This window comes from Toxotes jaculatrix, chromosome 7 (assembly GCF_017976425.1).
Source record: "Toxotes jaculatrix isolate fToxJac2 chromosome 7, fToxJac2.pri, whole genome shotgun sequence".
In the NCBI taxonomy this organism is placed as follows: domain Eukaryota; kingdom Metazoa; phylum Chordata; class Actinopteri; family Toxotidae; genus Toxotes; species Toxotes jaculatrix.
Genome location: NC_054400.1, coordinates 16,413,166 through 16,437,986, shown reverse-complemented (window position 1 = coordinate 16,437,986; position 24,821 = coordinate 16,413,166). Strand labels below are relative to the sequence as shown.

The following is a 24,821-nucleotide window of genomic DNA, read 5'->3' as shown; positions in this document are numbered from 1 at the left end:
AGAGCACATCTCAAACTTACTATTACCCTATCCCTGCCTCCAGCAAGGCCACCAGTATGCTTATTGTACAATGGTGCTGGGGGGTCTTAATCCACAGCAGGTCCACTTCATGACCACCTCCATCTTGTTATTTGTGATGGGAAGGGACAGTGTTTCTCCCCACTGCCTCACCCCTACTGACACTGAGCCACATTGCTTCTTACCAATCTGCACTGACAAAATTGAGTTTGTCGACTGGTAAAAGCACGGCCGCTCTCTGTTGTCCTGTGGTTTCCAGACTTTTCCTCTTCGTGTAACGTTTTCCCCACAAAATGATCATGATCTAAATCTTAGGTTTGCAAATTGGTGTAAAGACCATTTAAAGAAAACACACTGTATTGCGTGTATTAAAAATGGCTATTTAATTATCATAGCCCCTAGCTTTAGATGACATTTTCGTAAAGATTATTTGGGAACCATTTTAAATTCCATTGTGATTCACTTTTGGACCCCTAAACCAGCTACTGAAAAGTTTCTAGCGCAGACTGTAAGTGCACCCTGTCTTCAAGGAGTATCTCTGAAAGTGAATCGGTTTGAGTCTGAGACCCTTGCTAGACAAAAGCTGTTCATTCCAGTACCGTTTTATTATATTTTAACAGCACAGAAAACATGATTAACCATAAGTGGCACAGTTATTAATGCCTTTATATTGTGCTTGTCTGTCAGCGACTTGTTTTCCACCAAGTGCTGAAATATACTGCAGAACCATAAACTGCTGCATTTTATGGGGGAAAACTCCTTTTGTGCCTTAGTACTATACTATCTCCTTTCATAAGTCTTGGTTTTGCTTACAATAGTGTGTGTATTCTGAAGACCATACAGTGTTGGCAAAGATATAAAAGGCCTATTATAAACTGGCTGTTTTTGTAGAGGGTTTTTACACTGATGCTGTCAGCCATTGGGTTGAAGACACTGAGAAACATTCACTGGCCTGGCTGTCGCCAATAGCCATAAACACAATATTGAATGTGTCGTACCCTTCAACCACTGCCAAGATAACTGCAGAGGGGAATGGTCAGCTATGAAGCTCTTTCCAAACACAACCCATCAACTAGCTCGAGTCTATCAGAAATAAAGCTGTACCCATCAAGCCAACAATGTTTTGACTCAGCTTCTGTTGAGACGTGTTAGTATTGCAGGAAATGAGGGGAAGAGGACAGAGGTAGGGAGACAGAGACAGACTGAGCACCAGACTGAGACAGAAAGATGGGGGCAGAAAGACTGATAGAGGGATAGAGAGGGTGAGCAGGGTGGCAGAATGCCGAGCAGACGGATCCTGGTATGGCAGGAGCTCTGGGCAGGCGTCAGCTGTCCCTAGCAGACCCCCTGGGGCCACTCAGAACTCACACCCAAATACCCTCCTCAGTTTTTCTCAAGAGCTACATGAAGTTATCACCCACACCCCAAACTATGAAACGAGTATACGGACGGAATTTTTCTTGCAGTTAAAACATAGAGAACTCATACCTTCAAATCCAGGCAATAGACAGTGTAACCACTGAGATAGCCATTGACTATCTCAATCAAGCCCAGATTGCCTTACTTAGCCTTGCTCAGTGTAGTCCTCTAGCCTAGTCCAGCACCAGCCTAGCTGAAGGGTACCGATGAGACGCGTGTCTAAGTATGTAGGACGCCGTGTCTATGCTGCGCCTGCTTCACACAGGCCCAGTGACAAGTCGAGTCATGAGGGAGCATCATGAAGAAGGAGTTTAATTAGGAGCAAGCCTCCAAAGGGGCCACAGAGAAAGACACATGAGCCAAGCAAGCATACACAGCTTTTTTGCAGTCTTTCCTGTTGTCATAGTTTTTCTCCTTCGGCTTGCTTATATTTACTGTACACATTCTCTATAACATGCCTGGTGACTGTTCACACCGTGGTTGTTTGAGGCTTTGTAGTCTTTTTTTTCTTTTAGTCTTGTTCCCCTTTCTCTGTTATTCTTTCTTTCTCATGAACTGGTTTCTCACTTTGTAATATTTCCACATTAGATTATTTTTCTGTTTGTTTTTTTTTATTTTAAAATATACAGTTTCACTTTCTGTTAATTACAAAATAGATCATTAATTAATGGTGAAAAACAAAGGCACTACAATTGCTATAAACTTAAATAATGCTCAATAAAAAGTTTTCCTTTTATGTCAGCAGTCACTTTGTAAGAATAAATAATTAACATCTCTTTATCAGGCTGAAACTCCTAGTTACTTGGAAAATTGAATAATTTTAATATAAGAATGATAATTTGGGTGAATATTTTGTGCATAAAATTCTTGGCACAAGCGAACAGCACCAAAGCGTTTTTGTTTAATCCTCATCCTATTAGCATATTCCCCAAAGACTCTATTTTCATACCAGCTCTTCATACCTATACTCCTGTGTCTTTCAGCATTGGGGTAGCAGCTCTTATTCCAATGATCATTATTCTCTCAGTCATTTTGAAATACACATCTTTGATGTGTCATATATAGTGATGATGCCAGTGAATAACAGGCCCAAAGCCTTGTTTGGAGCAGCGGTGATGACTCTAGAGCCATGAAATACAGAACAAATTCTGGGAACAGATAAAGCAATGGGCTATTAGAGAAGGGGAAAATATATAGGATGACGAGAGCAGGGTAGTGAGGACTGGTGAGGTGGAGAGCGCAAGAGTGAGCAGTCCTTCTATGGTTATATGAGCACACCAGAAGACCTGATTGGTTGCTGGGTTGTGTGTCAGCCTTTGGCAACAGGTGTGATGTCTTTAAACAGGTGGGCATGACTGGGATGAGTGGCATAGCGCCCTTGTACCGCACCCTCAATGTGCTGAGCCCTACTGGAAAGCTAAGCCTAGGCCACATGCTTCAAAGTCATATAACACTGACGCCCTGGCTCACTGCAACCTATCAACACCCAATGCAACCGTTGCCCAACTCCTCCCTGCCAGACCACCAGCTCAGTTGCCCCATATGGGTGTCACCTTTACCCCAGCCCTCCTTTCCCAGCAATGCCCCACTGTTATTCTTCCTAGAATGGAAGTGAATCTCTCATGCACTCTTCGCTGGCGGCAGTAGGTGGTGGAAATCTGCGCAAGTAGGAAAAGTTGTTTTGTCTTGAATGCACTCTCATGCAAACAGGAAAAGGCCTGCAGTTCAGCTCTTGTCAGTTCGATATAATGCATCGCCAAGGCCAGAAAGAAACTACACAAAAGAAATACCAGAAATTTTACATCTCACGCCTTTGCCAAAAAAGACAGCATGCTAAACCTCTGCAACCCCTTTGTTCTTTTGACTCATCCACCTCAGATAGAGCAAGAGTGCCTGATTCATTGTAGGTCTGTTAGAAGTCAGATCTCCTGCGTTGCCGTGGTTGATTTGTTTGGTGTGATTTCCTGAAGACTGTCAAAGATGTGAGAGACGCTTTCAAATTCAGAATTCCAGATTTCCACTCTAGGGGCCAAGTGAGGATTCAGAGAAAGAAGAGGAGAGCCAGCAAATGTTGACACGCTTACAGTAGCTGCCTCGCCACGAGACGCCTCAGGAATCAAACAGTTATCACACACACAAAAGAAGCCCTCTAGGTTCACTAAAACCACACTCAAAACAGGCCTTTGTTGTGCTGACATGAGAGATGACTGGATTGTTATTTGTTTTCTAAGCAGGCAGATCGCTCCCTGTCACTTCTGCTGCTGGTTGTGATGGAGTAGCTAGCACTCGTATCTCTTCCGTGAGTGAGAACTGACGGAGACAAACAAATGAGAGGAAGAAGTTCACCGAGATTAACTTATCTTAGCATCTATCTTCCTTCTTTCTCCTGCTCGGTCTCTCTTTCTTTTTTCTTCTTGACGCTAACACCCACTCTCACACACCCACACATGCACACACAAACACAGACTCATTCCCCTCTTTCCCCTCCCACACATAGACACACACACACAGTCACTCGAGAAGACACATACACACACTACAACATATACAGAAAGAGAGAGAGAGAGACACACACACACACACACACACACACACACACACTTGATCAGCATCAAATACAGGGTGTGCTAAAGTAAATTTAATTACGTCTGTCTGATATGGAGCTTCAGATGAAAGTAGGAGAGCGCAGTGTGAAGCGACGACTGCACAGACAGGAGCAGGCCCGTGATATTCCTCCTGTAGACTAATCTCCCTTTATTAAAGCCAGGAGGAGAGAGGGAAGGGGGGGAGGGAAGAGAGTGAAAAGGGTGTGGAGAGGAGGGGGTACCTTTGATGAGATCTCTAACTGTCAGCTACTGTACTTTTCTCCTCTCCTGCTCTGTCTTTGTCTCTCACTTTACGAGGCAAATGAACACAGCACCTATCGGTACATGCCTACTTGCTCAAGCAAACATACCCTCGTGCTATCACACACAGTAATGTGCTCTGAAACTTATCCCTGTTGTTATGGCTGTCAACAATATCTAAAAAAGGACAGAGGCAGCTCTCTCTCCCTCTCTCTCCTCTTCTTATACTCTCTTTGTCTGTGTCTCTCTCTTCCACTCAGAGGGAGTGGTGAGCAAGTGGAGTGTGTGCTTTTTCTGCCTGTCTGCTGTTTTCTGGCCACTCTAATGGGGGCAGGTGGCCATCAGGTGGCCAAAACAGAAACTGCCACATTTAATAGCACATATACCACAGTCATGAACCCAGGCACCTCTGCTGTATTTTAATTCTATTTCATGATCCACTGATGATTATGGTTATAAAATGTGTTTTACTTTTATGACTTTTTCCCTTTCCTGTGTAATTATGAGGTTTCAAGGTCCCATGATTTGTCATTTGGTCAAGAGTTTGATCATTTGTTATGTCTTGTTATTGAATGCGATTAAATCCTTTGTGCCATCTTGAATGTTTAGCTGCATGTTTACTTGTTCACAAAGCAACCAGTGTATCCTTGTGTCACCCCATGTTGTTGGAGGTTAGAATGAAGCCTGCCAAAATGAAAGGTCAAGGATCTTTTGTAGAATAATTTCTTAGAAACAGACCCAGTTTTGTCTTAGTGGAAAAAAAAACACTTTGGAAATCTATTAATTTGAAAACAACAATTGACATATGCTGCTGTTATAGAAATCTCTAAATTCTGATTGGACCTGTCTTTTGTCAGGATCAATTCTAAAACTTACCTCCTCAGAGTTCACAACCATTTGTCCCTCCAAAGCTATTCACCTGGGTCATTGTTCCCTACCCCAAAGCCCTTCAACTGTATTGTGCAACTGCTCTGTTTGCAGACATTGAGAAAGAAGGGCCTAAACGGCTGTGACAGCCCAGACCCCGACGCAGACGACTCGGTCGGCCACAGCCCCGAGTCAGAGGACAAGTACAGGAAAATAAACGAGGACATTGATCTGATGATCAGCAGACAGAGACTGTGTGTAAGTACCTCTCATTGAACCCTGAGCCTTCCTCTCACCTTTCTTTCCTCTCTTTCCCTTTCCTTTGCTTTCTGTCGCTTCGTCCTCGTCTCTTCGTTTTCGTCATGTGTTCCTACCACCCATCCCTCTGTCCCTTCATCTGTGTCTCCCTCCGTCCATCTCTGTGGTTGTGGGACCTGGCAGGCATTGAGCAAGAAGGAGAACAAAGGCGGCGAGAGCCCGGAGCTCGAGTCTGCTCTCATCCTCACCCCACGCACTGAGGAGAAATACAAACAGATTAACGAGGAGTTTGATCACATGATTAAAACTCATAAGATACCTGTAAGTACTGGGCTGACACTATGCCGCATCCTCAGCAGGCTAACAAAATGCTGACTGGCCAGTAAGTGTTGAGCTAACCCGGCTAACCACCATTGTTTGACACTAGACTAAATACACAAAGTGAGAGTGTGAGTAAGACCAGAGTGAGATTGTACTGTATACTTACAATGAAAAAAATTACAGTTCTTTGATTTTTCTCGATTGCAGTTGAGGAACTGTCCTCTAATTTGACATAACTGTAACAAGCAGGCCATAACAAGCAGGCATTTCTGCTATGGTAATTGCAGGCATTCTCTCATGACAAATTTTAAACTTAGTTGGTTCCCACCTTGAACCTTTGTTACCCATAATGCCTTGCCTGGCTCCCAGGGGAGGTGTGGTCTGCATGTGCTTTTCCTTTTCCCTCACCAAAACACAGCGCTCAGTCACCCGCAACAACAAGGACAGACAATGAGACATCGGCAGACATTCACAAACTCTTAAGCGTATCTCCGTACTACTCACAAAATTCAATTATCTCTCTTCCTTTCTGAAATAATCGAAGGCAAAATGTTCAGTAGGCTAATAGCGTCTTTAAAGACATCTTTATTTGTGGACATAGATATATCAAAACACGTCAGCTGTTAGATTTATATTATAAAGTGTTAATTTTACAGAAGAATCTAATCTATAGCCAGCTGCCAGAAACCACAAAGTAAAAGCTGCTTTCTATGTAAACTGAGCCTGTCCTTCATTCAGAGAGCACCATATTGGAATGGTTAGTGCTGCAGCCTCACAGAGAAAGAGATAATTCCATAGTAGATAATTCAGAGAAGAACAGTAGTGTCTAAGCCACGTGGAGCAGGGGAGATGTGGTTAGAAGCAAGGCAGGGGTTTGTGAGCTGGGGTGGCGTGGGGTCGGTTTGGGATCGGAGCTGAGTGGGGATGGGGGTGGAACAGCGGGGGCGCTGGTGTTGGGGGGTGGGGGGACTCTGCACAAAGCAAGTGGCAGTTCGGTGTGTGGTCAGGGTGGCTGCCAAGCACTGGGCCTCTGGATTGCAGGGGACTGTTGAGGGGACTGTGGGGAGAGGCGGAGGAGGAAGATGAAAACAGGAAGGATGGCACCAGTTAAAGGACAGCTTACAGACGGGGCCCTTACACCCGGCGATCGGGTGTGTGTGTATGTGTGTGTGTACACGCCATTGAGCGCACAGAGACAGCTCCCCTACTCTTAGAAAACACAGCACAGAGAAGTCATGAGGTATAAAAACTCCAACAAGGAATCCGAGATGGAAGAAATTACTGAAAGTCCTCAGAAAATAAAACATAGCCAGAGACAGCCCGTCACTGGTAAGAAAAGAAAGCGTCCATAGCTTTTGGCTTGCCTACCCCAGAGTAAAGTTGCAGTAAAAGAGAAACATGCAGAGGCCCACAATGAAATATGATTAAAGTAACCTTCTTTGTACTTTGAAATAATATTTAGCCTGCAAAAAGAACATTAGCAAAAGGGAGAAAATTGAAGAAGATGAAGTAGTGCTAAGGCACATATCCCACTTCCACGTAAGCCAGGCTGATGATCCCTCTGATGCGCTCTCTCCGTGGCTCTGAGACACATGGCAGTAATTTAGGGCCCTATTTTCTACTTCCTAAAGCTAACATGCAGGATCAACCACTTCCAGGGCACTCCCAAGGTTAAGCCCTTCTGCCAAGTGACACAATAAACATGACAAACTAGACGCCTGGGGCCAGCAAGCTACCTCTACTCATGTTCCTGATGAGACTCAGATTGATCTGAGTCTACCACTTAAAAACACTTTGCATTAGCTCCGTGTGACAGCAGAATAAATTATCCCTTATTGCATTCAGTTTTCCAGTCTTGAAGCTACTTTTGCAAGAAATACTGCTGATTTTTTTTAGTGAGGTGAAGAAAGATTGAATTATCTTTAGCTCTTTTAGAACAGTGGGATGCCACTGGCTTTATTCCCAGTAAACCATAGCCATCTTATTTCTTTAATATCTTAAAGCAGGAATGTATTGTAGGGAATATGAATGCAGTGATCACAGCACAATATGTCATTAGGTCAACTTTTTGCCTTCAAATGTCCCCAGCATGTCAGGGGCAAAACCTGAGTCCTTCACGTAAAGATGACAAAGTATTGCCAGCCCATATATCATCATGGGAGCAGTTTAAGGAACTCTAAGAGGAGTTTTCTAGGCGCTTACGCTTTCGTTTTTGTGCAGTGCTCCCTTTCACAATCCATAATGTCTTGTATTTTTAGTCTTTGTTCTAAGAAGTTGTTTTCTTCAACCATGCATGGCCGTCTATTGTTAGTTGTCCATCTGTCCTTTTGAACTTGGCTGTCTCTGTGTTTTCTTTTGTGCGTGATTGCTTCTGGAGTAACACTGTAGACAGTCAAAGGATTCTAAATTCCTTTGTGTTCCTGGAGTGTTTCTGAATTGTCCCGTCTATTGCTCTCTGTCTGTGCCCATTCCTGTACTCAAAGGCCTTGTTTTAGTTTGTTCACTCTCCTCAATCGTTGGTATCTGCAGTCTAATCAAACCTGTCTCTCTGTCTCTTTTTTCCCCCTCTCTTTCTCAGCAGGCCGTGCCCCCATCAAACTACGACATGCCCGTGTCCATTCCCGTTAGCAACCAGAACAATCTAATTTACAGCCATCCAGGTGGTTCCCTAGGCAACCACAACCTGTTGCCACTGGCACACCATGGCCTACAGAGAAACAGCATGTCTCCTGGAGTTACACACAGACCTCCCAGTGCAGGTAACACAGGTAGGGCCTCACTTGCACTCATGCACCCATGTACAAGCTGTTATCCCATCTATCATCTCTGTATTTGTCTGTCATGCTAATAGACACATGTCAAATGTGCAATTTATTTTATGACAGCTACCCTCAATAAACACTTAAAGGCAATGAATGTCCTCCTACTGTATATCCTCACATATTGCTTACTCAGTATTTTGTTCAAAGTAAGTTGATGATTTACTATAATGTTAAATCCCAGCCCACAGTCTCGTTGATTTAGTGTGAGGTTCTACACATGGGATGTCTGGCCCTATGTATAGGCATTGAGTTGCTGGTGACATAAGCAAATCAGGCCTGTTGGTTTGTTATTGTTGTCCAAAGTCCTTTTTCTGTCCCTCTGGTCTGAAGGCTGCTGCCCACACCCTTACCCTGTCATTACAACTGGATGCTAGAAGCGCCAGCATAAACTAAATATGAGTTTTGGCGCTTGCAGCATCCACACCAAACCGCACACGTTTCGGACCCTCCCACTCTTCCACCTCACATGGCTTAAAAATAATAATGTGTCATTTTTCTTGGACGGTGGCATAATGTATCCACTCACAGTGTCCAGTTGCTCAGAGTGTTAAGGTTTGAGTGGGAAGCAGTGTTACTTCTGGTATCAGAACACATATGATGCGCTGAGACACAAACACACACACACACACACACAGTGGATTGTGATTAAATTGAGTTACTTTCTGAAAGGCCAACTAGGTAAAAGACAGGAGGCATAGTGGATGTTACGTGGGTGTGTATCCTCTAATGGTTTTCTCTCTTTTGCTCTCCTCTCTCTTTCATCTTTCAGGTGGCCTCATGGGTGCTGACCTCACCACTGGCGCAGGCACCAGTGCTGGTAAGAAGGGCCTTCTCTTTTCACACACTGTTGTCTGCTAACATACACACACACACACACACACACACACACACACACACACACACACACACACACACACACACACACACACAAACAGACATACACCCACACATGGCACCCACTCACCCACTCGGGGCCATAAAATGCATGACTAATAGTAACCCAAACCCAAATGGAGATTTTGTCCATGATGTGTTGATGTTAGTGGTCGTGGAGTTCATCTGGGAATGTTTGTGCAGTGCTGGGGCTGTGAAACATCCTGCCTGCGTTCAGCTATAAAACGGTCGAACAAGTGGGGGGAAACAGAAATAAAATTGCGCTACATACTGAAGCAGCCGATTGACTGACAGGCAATTAGAAGAGATACTGAGCTTCTGAATGTGTGGTTCAATTTTCTGTGTCTCCCTGTACAATGAGCCATTTCTTCATTTTCGGATTGGATTTGGGTATAAATTCAAAATGACAACACCCACGGTTCCTATTTGGAGCAACTTGTTTTGCCAGACAAACTTGGTACACAGTAACTGCTATCATATGTCTGCAACCAAATTAATTCAATGTTTGGAGTGGCTCACCATGCAATAATGATCCCATGGAGTGGGGAGCAACCCATGTTTGAGGAACATGTGTAAGGAATCTTATGTGTTAGCTTCTGTGTGTCAATGGGTTTGTCCCCGAGGACATGTCAGGCCCAAGTTTATGGCCAAGAGACTCCCATTTAAAGGGTTAAGTTTTACAGCCTGGAAGTACAGTGGAGAGTGTAAAAATGGAGAATGGGGGGGGTCAGTGGGGCACAGCTGGGCAGCCCTGTCTGGCCCCTAGGGCTCCATCATAAGGGGTCAATGCTTGGTTTCTCTGTCTGGTCACTCATCACACACACACACACACATGCACACACACAACAGGACCATTTGTTGTGGCGTGTGTTCTGTCGACGGCGTGCTGCAGAGCGTGATTCAAATGTAGCCTTTGTGTCACCGTGCCGAAGGAACAGAGGCACTCTGTGAGCGCTGCGCGTCGCTCAGCAGCAGCGAAAAACACGACATTGAGAGAGAGTCATGTGGGAGCTAAAAGATTCCATTCAAAGCTCTCTTAAATCTCATCTAGGGGGAAAGAGAAAGAGTGTATGTGTGTGTGTATGGGGGGGGGGAAACCCCAGTGATGAATATCCACTGATGGTGGAAGCATGTGTGCAAAGGAGAAACAGTGGGGGGAACACAGATGGAAGTGTTCTGTGAACTTGGTCAGCCATTTTAATGATGTTCCTCTAAGTGACTCAGTGTGAGGTGGCCCAGCCACCGTGGCACCACAAAGACTGTTCTAATGTTCCTGTTCTCCTCACCGTATGTTTTGATAAGCTGATTGTACAATAGCTGTCTGGCCTGTGAATGAGTGTCTTAAGTGGTGTGGCCTAAGTGAAACAGGAGGGGCCTTGCGTGTGTGTCTTTGAACGTGCATATGTGTATGTGTTTCAGACATTCACGTAAACACAACACCTCCTTTGTGTCTCAGATGTCATGATTTCACTGTCTGTAAAGAGAGAAAATGACAGCTTTTAAAGCCCAGCTCACATGGGATTAGTATTACCTGGGATCCTCCAGTTGTTTGGAAGGATTCCTGCAAGAATTTGTCATGTCCCCGATCTGTGAAGTTATAATTAATAATAGAATTTATCGTGCAAACTCAGTAGGCTCAAGGGGTCATGTTTTCCTATGAACCCATAGCATGTTTTGTGAGAATACCACAGCCTGCTGACGTAGCATTCGTGACTTTGTGACTGGCTCTGACATTTTTTTCATGTCGGAGAATGTCCGAGTATTTTATTTTTTTTTGTATAGTGTTTTCTCATTCCTAATGATGAAGCTGCAATGAGAAAATAATCATCTATAATTTTTTGAAAGGGAATAAGACAAAGTCCATTTTTGTTGTTAGTTGCATAGCAACAGTGTTTTCATGATTTAAACTACTTGAACTCCAAGCATATCATGTACTTGATTTCCCATGCTGGAAATACAAACTTGACTTGAGAGTCCCCTTTCTTTGCAGCGTTAGCATGAAGACACACTATGTTTCAACCATATCTGGAGATAATCCTTGGGATTTTGCCTGTAGATTTAATTGAAACACAGACTTTTTGGTTATCCTGTGCAAATATGCTGCATGAAACCCAGTCGTGGAGGGAAATTCTGAATCACACAAGGTCCCCAGGTAATTTTAGTATAGTGCAAACAGGGCATGTTACTGATAGACTGAGTCATCGTGTTATATATAATATTGCAGGAAACATGTACGTTCATGTGTATGATCGATACAGTACGTCTTCAATCTGTCAACTCTTTTGCTAGCTAGGAGAGAACGCGAGGTGTGGAGAGAGACAGCGCATGACTGAAAGACAGAAAGAGGGCTGATGAAGGGAGCTCCAGACCAAGGACCCAGCTTGTGAAAACCTCCCACCTCCATTTGTGCAATTATGTAGCTGTCAACTACGCTCCGATCAGCGCTCCAAAAGCACTGCGAGGATTTAACGAGAAACTTCTGTCATCTCTCACCTTAATCACACACCAATTACTCCTTTTCATATAAGGTAGATCTTTACAACATATCTGGTCAAAATTACGTAGAAATGCAAGGTAAAAAGCATACACACACAATAACTGATGACAAGTCGGGTTCATCACATCAAACAATTTGTGTTATAATCTTGGCAGTACCTCACATCAACCGTACAAGTTGTAAGCATGAGTGTGACACCTTAGTTCAGTTGGAGAATTCAGGGTTGAATGCACATTTAGCCAAACCGCAACGGAAGAGTGTGTGTGTATGGGGAATAGAACGGAGCGCGCCTGTTAGACCACAACAGGACATCAGAAATTTGTTCAGTAACAGTAAAATGTATGAGTTTAACCACACCTCTCCTTTGTGTATGTGTGTGTGTGTGTGTGTCAGAGAGAGAGAGAGAGAGAGAGAGAGAGGGAGAGAGAGAGAACGAACACTCTAGGGGGGGTCTTGTCAAACACATGCATCTCGAAGGGAGGTAGGCTGTAACCATGGCACCTATAGAGTCAGATTGCAGTCCTTCAGCTTAGACCTTAGCTGTCCCCGAACGCAAGAACACTCAAAAATAGCAAAAAGCTTATCTGAATCTCAGATCAGATGTTTTTCTCTATGTGTGAGTTTTATACAGCAGCAAAACAGACTCCTGGCTGGGCTGTGTTTAATTTTGGTACTTCCTCTAAATGGTTGACGCCAGCCCTGTGCCACAGCTCGACCGTGCAAAGTAACGTTAGAGGAGGAGAGTGGAAATGAACTCTGGATATCATGTCTTCAGCTGATAGAGTAGTCAAGTCAATGTGTCGTTATTGAATGCAACTGTCCTAAAATCAGGGTGATCAGCCTACAGAATAGAAAGATTTGAGTCACAGTTCTCGCTTCATTAGTTTAATTAGCTCGTGATTTTACTTTTGAAGTGCTTAAGGACTGGCCTATGCCACTCATGATCATAGTCATCTAGCACATAATTGACTGGACTGACGCCATCTCCACAGGGTGGCAATACACAGATGTCTGATTAACTGTCACCAAAATGAAGTCCGTGTCATCTTGACCAAAGTGTGTATTAACATCTCTCTATAGCTCGGTCTCTTTTTTTTTATTCATCTGTACAGAAACACTGATGTACTTCCTGCTGGGTTATTTACTAAAGTGTGTGTATGTGTGCTGTGTGTGTGTGTTTTATGTGTGTGTGAGGTCTCATTCATCTGTCTCCACATGCACCCACTCAATCTCACAAAGGGCCAGCCATGAGAATGAGAGAGCGGGAAAACTGAAGAGGCAGCTGCCTCTTTGCTAATGTGAGATTGACACTGGAACTAAGAGGGTCCAATACAAAACACACTCATGCATCCATATGCATGGCTCATGCATAAGCAGTCATACAGCATGTCTCGTAGAGTTTCAAGTCATATTGTGCTTATGTACACTTACAGTGTGACAGAAAAATGGTACCTATTGAGAATCATGCACATGCAAAGTTGTATAAAGCAAAACATACAATAACACACAAACTCAAGGTTGTTGACATTATCTTATACACGCTCACACATTGCACATGCCAGCAGAGACACAAACACACACACCAGCAGTCACACACACTGTTTTTCTTGTTTTCTGTCAGGCGGCCTCATTTTCTCTCACCGCTAGCGGTCGTTTACTCTTCAGATTGTTCAAATTGAGCTTTTGAGACTTTTCATTTCCAAACAACAAAAACCTCGCTCTCAAATTAAACAAAGATCAGCGAGGGAAATTGCCCAGGAAGACATCTGCGACTCATTTTCCCCTGGAGTATATGATTAGGAAATTCATTTATGTCTAACGTATAATTCCTGCTCGTCTTTCAAGTGGGAACGTCCACACAGTGCCCTGTGTTCTACCCCTTGGAAGAGGGAAGGAGAAGTAAGGGGAAAAACAGCCTGTGGGATTGGGTTAGAAACAAAGACTATGTTGCTTGCAAGAATGCTCCACTCTCCGTTTTTTTAATGATGTTGCTAGGATTTCGCCCCACCGGTTTTTGAGGGAGAAATGGGTGCTGCACTTGGCCCTCTGTACTTAAGGGAATGCAGATCTGGTGGCAACCCCAAGGCAGGGTCTTTGTCTGGAAGAACCGCACGTGTTTAGCTGTGATGGCCAAATGATGGGTCCCATCCCTCTGTGGTCTTGCTACCCGTAATTAGATGTTTTTACACGATTCACTGGCTGTTGCAGGGCACATGTAGCCTTAACTGACAGTGACAGAGGTGGAGGGTGAGGTCCTCTCAAGTGGATGCCTTCATTGTATGACTGCCAAACAAACAGCGGTGATCATCAAGGCAAAAGAAAAAACAGTAGTCTGTAGTCAAGTTTGAGTATCTGCTCTGCCACTTCACTTTCATGAAGCACCATTTACAAGTCTCCTCAGACTGGTGAGCTAATATAATTTCTACCACAGGAAGTGGAGATGAGACAGAAACACTGAAAATGAGCACAAGGTGAAAATGGATTCCTGTAGTCCTTAATTAGGCTACGCCATCGTGTACAGCAGGATTTCCAAGATTCATTAAACTTTTGAAACAGGTTTAATAACATGTAGCTGTACCTTTGGTTCAAATACCATTCAAGAATAGTGGTGTGTTTAACGTCCTCTGCCTCTTTCTCCCCAACCTTTGTTTTTTGCTCAGGAAATGGATATGGGAACCACCGCAACTCGCCCGGTCTGCTGGTCTCTCCAGGTGGCATGAACAAGAACATGCAGGCGAAGTCTCCCCCACCCATGAACTTGGGCATGAACAACCGCAAACCTGACCTACGTGTGCTCATCCCTCCTGGCGCCAAGAACAACATGCCCTCCATCGTGAGTTGTCTTTTTATCCCTCTCTTCATGTCATCATTCCTCCTTTCCCCATCCCCTTTCCCTATTGTACATCTTATTATCTATGGGGGGTCTTTTGGGTTTGTTTACTATTGCTTATTTCCTTTTATGTCTTCTCGGCTGCTTTCATCTCTTCATATCAGACTTGGGTTGATGAGGTTATGTTTGTGATAAGCTTAACTTTAAGTACATGACATTTTTGTTGTTTTCTCATATGCCTTGGGATCTGGGATCGACAACGTTCTTTAACGTTTTCTTTTACCCAAGTCTGATATACTGTCAGATATATTTCTTCTGCTGTATCTGTTTGCGTATGTTGGCGCTTATACTGCAGGCCCTGATATTTCTTTCTCCCGTCTTTTCAATAAAGTGTGTTAAGTTAGTATAGATCTTAGCTTCCTCTTTTCACATTAGTTCTGTTTCCGTTGCCTCAGTCCTACAGCAGCTCCATCCCTAGATCCACCAGCACTTCTATATTCTCATTCACACTCACTAATTTGAATTTATTACCCTCCCCTTTTAATGCCATCAGTCTGAGGATGTCGATCTGCTATTGGTAAGTCAGACTGCCATTCAAATTTAGAAATCCAAACCGCCCTGAAAGGGCCTTAAAAATCTTAAACTAGAAAAGATTTCAAATCCGAAACTGGTTAAAGGTAGTTCTCGAGAGCATAATGTGCCTTGTAGAACTGAGAGCGGTGCAGTCACTGAATCTAACCTCTTAATTTGCATTCTGCTTTTCCTATCATCACTGAGATTATTACAGTGAGATACAGCTTGTTTGAGAAAAGTGGTCCAGACTCCAGAATAACTTTCACCTTTATTGTTGCTGACTGTGCTGAAGGCTCCAATGTCACCTCACTTGACATTTTGTGAGGGCACATAGTGCCATCCAGTGGTGTGTCAGAGTAAAAGCAGCCTGGCCTCTTTTCTGCCTGTGCACTCCTCCCTTCAGTCCCTTTATCTTGATGCCTGCGTACAGAGCGTTGCACTGTACCTGCACATCTCACAGGTTTTATTAATCACAATGTAAAAATGAAGGGCATCAAAAGAGTGCACTTTCATTTTGCATCAAATCTCCATTATATTCTGCCAGACCTTCCCCTCTGCCACAGTAAAGTGCCTCTCCCTTGCCATCGCTACCCTGCGTTGCCGTGGAGACCGATGGTGTTACTATAGCGACAGTGGGCCCTCGGAAAGGGTGGTAAATGATAGGGTTGGCAGGGTTCAGCCGTGCCGCATGTCAAGTGATTAATTTCCCCAGAAGTTGGCATCATATTCATTCTCTCAGCATCTGCTGAGTGAAAGAAAGAAATGAAAGAAAATCCAAAAAAAAAAAACTTTCTTGGTTTATTGCAGTTTTTTGTTTGTTTTGTCTGGGAGTTGATTTCATGTTCTTAGGCCTCACCCATCTCGCTTTTTCTCTGTGTTTTCCCTTCCTCTGTCACAGAACCAGAGAATAAACAACTCTCAGTCTGCTCAGTCATTGGCCACCCCAGTGGTATCAGTAGCAACTCCCACTCTACCAGGACAAGGCATGGGTGGTTACCCATCTGCCATCTCTACTTCTTATGGTACCGGTATGTAACATAGTTTGTGTACTTTGTGATCTTTCTACATTAAATTCTCATTTTTCCATTAACACTGAATTTTTTTCTCTTATTGCCTTGTATGTGTTTTACATAATGTAAAATATTTTCAGTTACCCTGTACAGTGCCCATATAACCCAGCTATTAAAGTTTTGTTTCAGATGTTGTGCATCAGTAAAAATGAATATTTTTACACTTGTATACACAGTAGTATATGTTGCTTTTGAAGCCTCCTTCCTGATTCTAAATGTTATTCAACAGTACAACAGCAGAGGGTGCTATTGTCAAACCTACTAACTCCGAAGCAGCATTTATCAGCAATAAATTCTCTTTGCAACTTTCTTTGAACTTCTTTGAACAACCTATAATCTACATCTTCTTCTTCATTTTCCTGTCTGTTTGTACACAGAGTATTCTCTGAATAGTGCAGATCTGTCCTCCCTGTCTGGCTTCAACAGTGGCAGCTCCCTTCACCTTGGCTCAATGAGTGGGTGGCAACAGCAACACCTTCAGAACATGCAGCATTCGGCCCTCGGCCAGCTAGGGTGAGTGCACAGAACTTAATTTGAGGTGTTGTGTTGTTGTGAAATGCATGATGTAGCACATGAATTATTACAAGAGATTTTTTTTCTTTGAGACACCACACTCAGAAATCTAAGAGTCCTCCACTGTTTTCAGTCTTCACTTGCAAAGTCCAACACAAATATGACACCTACTTGTTTTCATTCAAGTATGAAGGCATGTGTATGTGTGCTTGCATGCATGTCATGATTGCGTGTGACAGACTGACTTTAAAATCACTTTGTTTCTTGCTCTGTAACTCTGTAACCCCTTGCGTTTCCTTTCCTTCCAACAGAAATTGCTCTAGCTCTCACTTATGTCAGGGTTCAAATCTCTCCCTGCCCTCTGCTCAAAGCCTGCACATCAAGTCCGAACCTGTTTCTCCTCCTAGAGATCGCACCAGCAGCACACCTGGGGGCTACGGTGGCGGGGTACCACCTCCCCAGAACCCCTCGTCCCGCCAGGACTCGGGACGCTCCCCGGTTGATAGCCTGAGCAGCTGTAGCAGCTCCCACGAGGGCAGCGACCGTGATGAGCACAGGAATGAGTTCCACTCACCTCTGGGACTGGCCCGGCCCGCCCTGGATGAACGCGAGAGCCCCTCCATCAAACGGGTGCGCTTGTCAGAAGGATGGGCGACATGATAGCTCTGTCCTCGCCCTCGCTGTGCCCCAAGTTGCCCTGAGCCCCCCGACAACGCAGCGTTACGATGCCCCCCAAGTCAGCTCCCTCCTCTTCTTCCTCTCACTCGATATCACGAGTCACTCACCACCCAACCCCATGGCCTCTCTCCTTTTATCTCTTTAACGCTGAAGGAAAGAAAAGGGACAACCCTTTTCAAAAATCTGTTTGTAATTTCTTTTCCTTTTTTAATTTTCTTTTTTTCTTTTTGCCGAGTGTGTGTGTGCTATACATATTGACATTATATAAACCAGTGGGGTGTTGTAATGGGGGTTTGGGAGGGTGGGTGTTGATTGGGATGGGATCAGGGGGTATTTTTGTTGGGGAACTATGCATAAATTGTATTGTGTGTGGATAAAAAGAATCACGTATGCATATATCTTTACACGTGTGTGTATGTGTACATATATGCATATCAACAAATAAACAAAAAAATAGTCAGGTACTTTGTTTCATAAAACGTACTTACAATTTGCCTCAGCGATATATCAGTGACTAGAGACAAAAAAAACAAGAAAAGAAACAAAAAAAAAAACAAAAACATTAACATGAGCGTGAGTGTGTCCAGTGGAAAACACCTTAGCACTTGAGTTGGACAAACAATACATGTGTACAGTGTCAGTTTCATTGCTATATACCTTCTCTGCAGTTCTCCCTTGCAAAAATGTGTGTTAACATTAGATGATGTCATGTTGCAGGTTCAACGTATTTATGTAAATAGAGGGTCAAGGGGGGAAGGGCAGGGGTCAAAAAGTTGCCAGACATTACAAGATTTATTTACTCACTAAATGAAAAGCTATTATGCAACATTTGAAGGATTGTACAGGTAAACAGTCAAATCTGATGCTAGATGTGTGGAACCTTTGGTGATTTTAGTGCTCCACTTAAAGAACGGAGCTGAGCGAGGACCACCCTTTGATCTAAGAGCTACATTAGTGTAATCAAGAAAACTCTGGATCTAGTATTAACTATTCAGTATTAATAAACAAAAAAAAAAGGAAAAATAAAAAACAATTGTACGATACACTTGCTTATATTTTCATATGAAAGGAATACAATGCAAAGCATTTTTGTGGCTTTTTGTAGTTTCTATAAGCCAGAATGTGTTTTTTGATAGCTTTGCTAATAAGAGATGGATAGTTCACCCAGAGGGGAAATGACAGGGCTTCGAAGCCCTAAGCCATGAAAAACAGACTGAGATCCAATGCTTTGCTGAACTGTTTTATCTTTGTAGAGGTTTGTTTTTAAACGTGTATTTCTAATTATATATAATAATGGTAATATTAAGAATCTTTTAAAAAAAAAATCTGTGAAATTAACATGCTTGTGTATAGCTTTCTAATATATAAATATATATAATAATGATTTTTGTTGGTTTCTTAGTGGAGTTTCTATGTGCAGTTGCACATGTTGTCTGGTTTGTTTCATTTGAGCCCTGAACAGTGCTGTTCAGGGGTGTATTTAGTCTAACCTTAAAAACCAGCTGGAAAGCATTGCCAGGGTTTGTGTGACGGAGGAAAGACAGGCCTGAATGCTGAAAAACAACCTGTTAGTGGAAAATGTCACAAGACTGGAACTGGGGATGACAGAAATAAATGTTGACACATGATGTACATGATTGTCACACTGATGAGGAAATATGACAGATCCTCAGTTCATGTCTAGATGCATTTTTATGCATCAGATATTTCATTCTTAACCTTAATTATCTAATTTAATATACCTAATCTCATAAAATATGTTTTTGACATTATCGACTTTCTGTTCCACCTCACATCTTCAGCACAATCTTAGCTTGTGTTCAGGATGGTGTGCAAGCCCAGATCTAACCCATACAATTTTCTTTCGAATCATATTTGTGTAATATAATTTTGCAAGTGTGTTGTGATTAACTGTCCCTAATCATTTCCGAGCCTAATTTGATCCTGTGCCGTCATGTGAATCCTCATGTTCCACTCTTCAAAACAGGGTTCCACATCATTTACCACGTCACTGACAGTTCAGCGTCAGATATACAAGGACAAATTGATCATGCTGGTATGGGAGAAGCACAATTGTTTATTTTAGATAAATAGCTGTTTTGATTTTCTCTTTTTTAAACAATGAAACTAGCCACATATCTCTCTGCCTCCCACTCCCGTATCTGCTGTCACTTAAGTGTTACGATATTTCTATGTGCATATTTCATGCAGGTTCACTTTGTTGTTACTGTATACAGTCTGTGTAGTCAAACAGGGGCAGAGCCTCTTTAACGGTGTTCTTCTCTCTTTTCTTTTTTTTTTTTAATTCAATACAAAAAGGTTGAGAAAAAAAATATATACATGATGTTTCAGGCAGCATAAGTGTGGAGAAACCAAAGCCAGTGGCATTTCTGTGTTGTAAACTCAACTTTTATTTTCACATTCATTTATGGTTTTTGCAAGCATTGAAACAACACAATAAAAGAATTTGCTCAAATGTACAATTGGTTTCACATTTCAATTTCAGTCAAATGTAGCTGTAGTTATCAAGCTGCACTGTCTGTACCAACCACAGCAATTTAACTGTTCTGTTGCTCATTTGTCTCCCTGTGCATTGCATTGAAAAGGTTACAGGCAAAAAATGTTTTGTTGTATTTACAATTTGTTCCTCACTTCAAATCAGCAGAATCATTGAGGCCTGATCATGTGAAAGGCATGCTTGCTGCCCACTTGATCAGAGCCCATTTTATCACTTATTATCACTGCTATACTTGCTCACTAATTGAAATAATGCCAACATGTCCTGATGGTTAATTATAGTACTGTAGTTTTGAGAATAATTCTAACCAAAGACATGGAGAAAACTTGTCTTGATACCTTTGTTTTCTTTTTTTTTTCTTTTTGTTTTTGTTAAATTGGAAGCCATTTACTTTCATCATCTGTTGATCAGTTGTTCTTTGTCATTACTATAATAGACTAAATGTTGGTACCTCAAAATTGACCCAAGCAGTACCTCAGCTGATGTTTTGATGAGTCACTTGCAGTGCAAAGGGGAGACCATACACCTGTACAGCCATGTGTAGAACATACCGTTGCTTAAGGTCCCAATATTCACATGGGATTCTTTGTTGCTCCACCGTGTTTGTGGTTTATTTAAGTTGTATTCAAAAGCTGGAAAGGAATTTTAAAAACAAACAAAAAAAAGTAATATGTTAAAAATGCTTAAAAAGTCAGTCTGTAGTATCAATGTAGCTTGTATAAACCTGAAAATGGGGGAGGTTTGGAACTAATGTTTTCTGGAACGCAAGAGCGGCTTTCAGCGGCATAAGCTGGCCTTTGTCGCCACTTAAGACTAAGATGGTATTAAATTAAATCCACATCTCTGTAACTCAAGGGACTTGATTCAGCTGTATGTAGTGAAAACGTATGGGGATGAAATAAGTCTCCTCTGCTGGAGGGAAAGGCTATTTGTATTTTGCAGAGATTTCAGTAAAGTTACTGGCTTTCTTAGTTATCCTGATGTGACTTGGTGTGAATTCATTGTGTTTGACTTGTTTCTGCATGCATTCCAAAAACTGGTTACTTTCATACTGAAGGAAAAAAAAAGACATAAACATGAAAATCTGGGAAGTCAGTGCATGGTGCAATAGCAGCTTCAATTCAAGATGACAGTAGAAATTGCATGACACTGAAATAATGACAGTGGCATAATTTTCTCATTTGCTTCTTTCCATTTACATTAAAACAAATCAGACAAATTAACATAAATGTTCATGCAAAAGGAATTTATTTGACATTTAAAGCCAAGGTTTATCTCACTCAGAATTACAGTTGGCATCGTCTCTCTCAGCCACACATTATGCTGCTCATAGTGCACATGGATCTTCAATTCACAATGAAAAACATATGTTCATAAACAATCTAAACAGAGTGATCTGCTCCTACAAATCAGAGAGATGTGAAAAATTCCCCTAACATACACACTTACACACACACACACGCGTTCACACAGTGGTCCACAGGCCTACTCCAGGACTTGGTCATTCATTCTTCAATAAAAGGAAAAAAAAAGAGAGAAACAGAAGAACAAACAAAGGAGGAGCTCATTCACTAAAATACGTCATTTTCTTTTCAGTGCATGACGAATTTCTGACTTCTGAAAACACAATTCTCAGTAACAACAGTCATTTTTTTTACGTGATGTTGGTGTGATTTCAGTACGTTGCCAAAACGCAAACACTGTTTATAAAAATTGGAATCACCCCGAAACTTTGGTATATTTTGAAGCCTTACCCCCCCCCCCCCCCCCCCCCACATTTTTTATGACTTTTTGAGGTCTTCCAAAAATGTGACTTTTTTTGGCATTTTTTGACGCCTTATGGCCGTATGACGTTTTTATGACATTTTGAGGTGTTACAAAAGTGTGACTTTTTTTGTCCGATTTTGACGCCTTACTATACTATGACGTTTTTTATGAAATTTTGAGGCCGAAAAAATTTTTGACTTTTTTTGCCCGAAAAAAAAAACGCCTTACTATACTATGACGTTTTTTATGACATTTTGAGGCCGAAATTTTTTTTTGACTTTTTTGTCTGATTTTGACGCCTTACTATACTATGACGTTTTTTATTTCATTTTGAGGTCAAAAAAAATTTTGACTTTTTTTGTCCGATTTTGACGCCTTACTATACTATGACGTTTTTTATGACATTTTGAGGTCAAAAAAAATGTTGACTTTTTTTGTCCGATTTTGACGCCTTACTATACTATGACGTTTTTTATGACATTTTGAGGCCGAAAAAATTTTTGACTTTTTTTGTCCAATTTTGACGCCTTACTATATATACTATGACGTTTTTTATGACATTTTGAGGCCGAAAAAAATGTTAAATTTTTTTGTCCGATTTAGATGCCTTACTATACTATGACGTTTTTTATGACATTTTGAGGTCGAAAAAAATTTTGACATTTTTTGCCCAAAAAAAAACGCCTTACTATACTATGACGTTTTTTATGACATTTTGAGGCCGAAAAATTTTTTGACTTTTTTTGTCCGATTTTGACGCCTTACTATACTATGACGTTTTTTATGACATTTTGAGGTAAAAAAAAGATTGTGACTTTTTTTTGCCGATTTTGACGCTTTACTATACTATGACGTTTTTTATGACATTTTGAGGCCGAAAATTTTTTTGACTTTTTTTGTCCAATTTTGACGCCTTACTATATATACTATGACGTTTTTTATGACATTTTGAGGCCGAAAAAAATGTTTAATTTTTTTGTCCGATTTAGATGCCTTACTATACTATGACGTTTTTTATGACATTTTGAGGTCGAAAAAAATTTTGACATTTTTTGCCCGAAAAAAACGCCTTACTATACTATGACGTTTTTTATGACATTTTGAGGCCGAAAAAATTTTTGACTTTTTTTGCCCGAAAAAAACGCCTTACTATACTATGACGTTTTTTATAACATTTTGAGGTCAAAAAATTTTTTGACTTTTTTGGCCCATTTTGACGCCTTACTATACTATGACGTTTTTTATGACATTTTGAGGCTGAAATTTTTTTTTGACTTTTTTGTCTGATTTTGACGCCTTACTATACTATGACGTTTTTTATGACATTTTGAGGTCAAAAAAAATTTTGACTTTTTTTGTCCGATTTTGACGCCTTACTATACTATGACGTTTTTTATGACATTTTGAGGCCGAAAAAATTTTTGACTTTTTTTGTCCAATTTTGACGCCTTACTATATATACTATGACGTTTTTTATGACATTTTGAGGTCGAAAAAAATTTTGACATTTTTTGCCCAAAAAAAACGCCTTACTATACTATGACGTTTTTTATGACATTTTGAGGTCAAAAAAAATGTTGACTTTTTTTGTCCGATTTTGACGCCTTACTATACTATGACGTTTTTTATGACATTTTGAGGCCGAAAAATTTTTTGACTTTTTTTGTCCAATTTTGACGCCTTACTATATATACTATGACGTTTTTTATGACATTTTGAGGCCGAAAAAAATGTTTAATTTTTTTGTCCGATTGAGATGCCTTACTATACTATGACGTTTTTTATGACATTTTGAGGTCGAAAAAAATTTTGACATTTTTTGCCCAAAAAAAACGCCTTACTATACTATGATGTTTTTTACGACATTTTGAGGCCGAAAATTTTTTTGACTTTTTTTGTCCGATTTTGACGCCTTACTATACTATGACGTTTTTCATGACATTTTGAGATCAAAAAAATTTTTGACTTTTTTTTGTCCGATTTTGACACCTTACTATACTATGACGTTTTTATGACATTTTGAGGCCGAAAATTTTTTTGACTTTTTTGGTGTGATTTTGACGCCTTACTATACTATGACGTTTTTTATGACATTTTGAGGCCGAAAAATCTTTGTCTTTTTTTGCCCGATTTTGACGCCTTACCATACTATGACGTTTTTTATGACATTTTGAGGCCGAAAAAAATTTTGACTTTTTTTGCCCGATTTTGACGCCTTACTATACTATGATATTTTTCATGACATTTTGAGGCCGAAAAAAATTTAGACTTTTTTTGTCCGATTTTGACGCCTTACTATACTATGACGTTTTTTATGACATTTTGAGGCTGAAAAAAATATTGACTTTTTTTGCCCCAAAAAAAACGCCTTACTATACTATGACGTTTTTTATGACATTTTGAGGCCGAAAAAATTTTTTGACTTTTTTTGCCCCCAAAAAAACGCCTTACTATACTATGACGTTTTTTTATGACATTTTGAGGTCGAAAAAATTTTTGACTTTTTTTGTCCGATTTTGACGCCTTACTATACTATGATGTTTTTATGACATTTTGAGGCCGAAAAAAATTGTGACTTTTTTTGTCCGATTTTGACGCCTTACTATACTATGACGTTTTTTATGACATTTTGAGGTCGAAAAAATTTTAGACTTTTTTTGTCTGATTTTGACACCTTACCATACTATGACGTTTTTAATGACATTTTGAGGCCGAAAAATTTTTTGACTTTTTTTGCCCGAAAAAAACAGCTTATTATACTATGACGTTTTTTATGACATTTTGAGGCTGAAAAAAATTTTGACTTTTTTTGCCCGAAAAAAACGCCTTACTATACTATGATGTTTTTTATGACATTTTGAGGCCGAAAAAATTTTTGACTTTTTTTGCCCGATTTTGACGCCTTACTATACTATGACGTTTTTTATGAC

The 24,821-nt window shown here is 41.1% G+C and overlaps 1 protein-coding gene across 11 annotated transcripts in view; it reads left to right on the top strand.

The window, feature by feature from the left end:
* Positions 1–20,559, top strand: part of mef2cb (myocyte enhancer factor 2cb) — a 73,266-nt gene extending 52,707 nt beyond the window's left edge. For 2 of the 11 annotated variants that reach the window (XM_041041506.1, XM_041041507.1), the window contains 7 exons: positions 5,265–5,408; positions 8,308–8,497; positions 9,321–9,368; positions 14,603–14,775; positions 16,244–16,373; positions 16,793–16,928; positions 17,240–20,559. In XM_041041506.1, coding sequence (XP_040897440.1) covers positions 5,265–5,408; positions 8,308–8,497; positions 9,321–9,368; positions 14,603–14,775; positions 16,244–16,373; positions 16,793–16,928; positions 17,240–17,588 — 1,170 coding nt within the window. In that variant the 3' untranslated portion in view covers positions 17,589–20,559. Of the gene's footprint in view, positions 1–5,264; positions 5,409–5,591; positions 5,730–8,307; positions 8,498–9,320; positions 9,369–14,602; positions 14,776–16,243; positions 16,374–16,792; positions 16,933–17,239 lie in introns of those variants that run through there. The other 9 variants (XM_041041517.1, XM_041041513.1, XM_041041511.1 and 6 more) reach the window with 9 other exon arrangements.
* Positions 20,560–24,821: the final 4,262 nt, after the last annotated feature.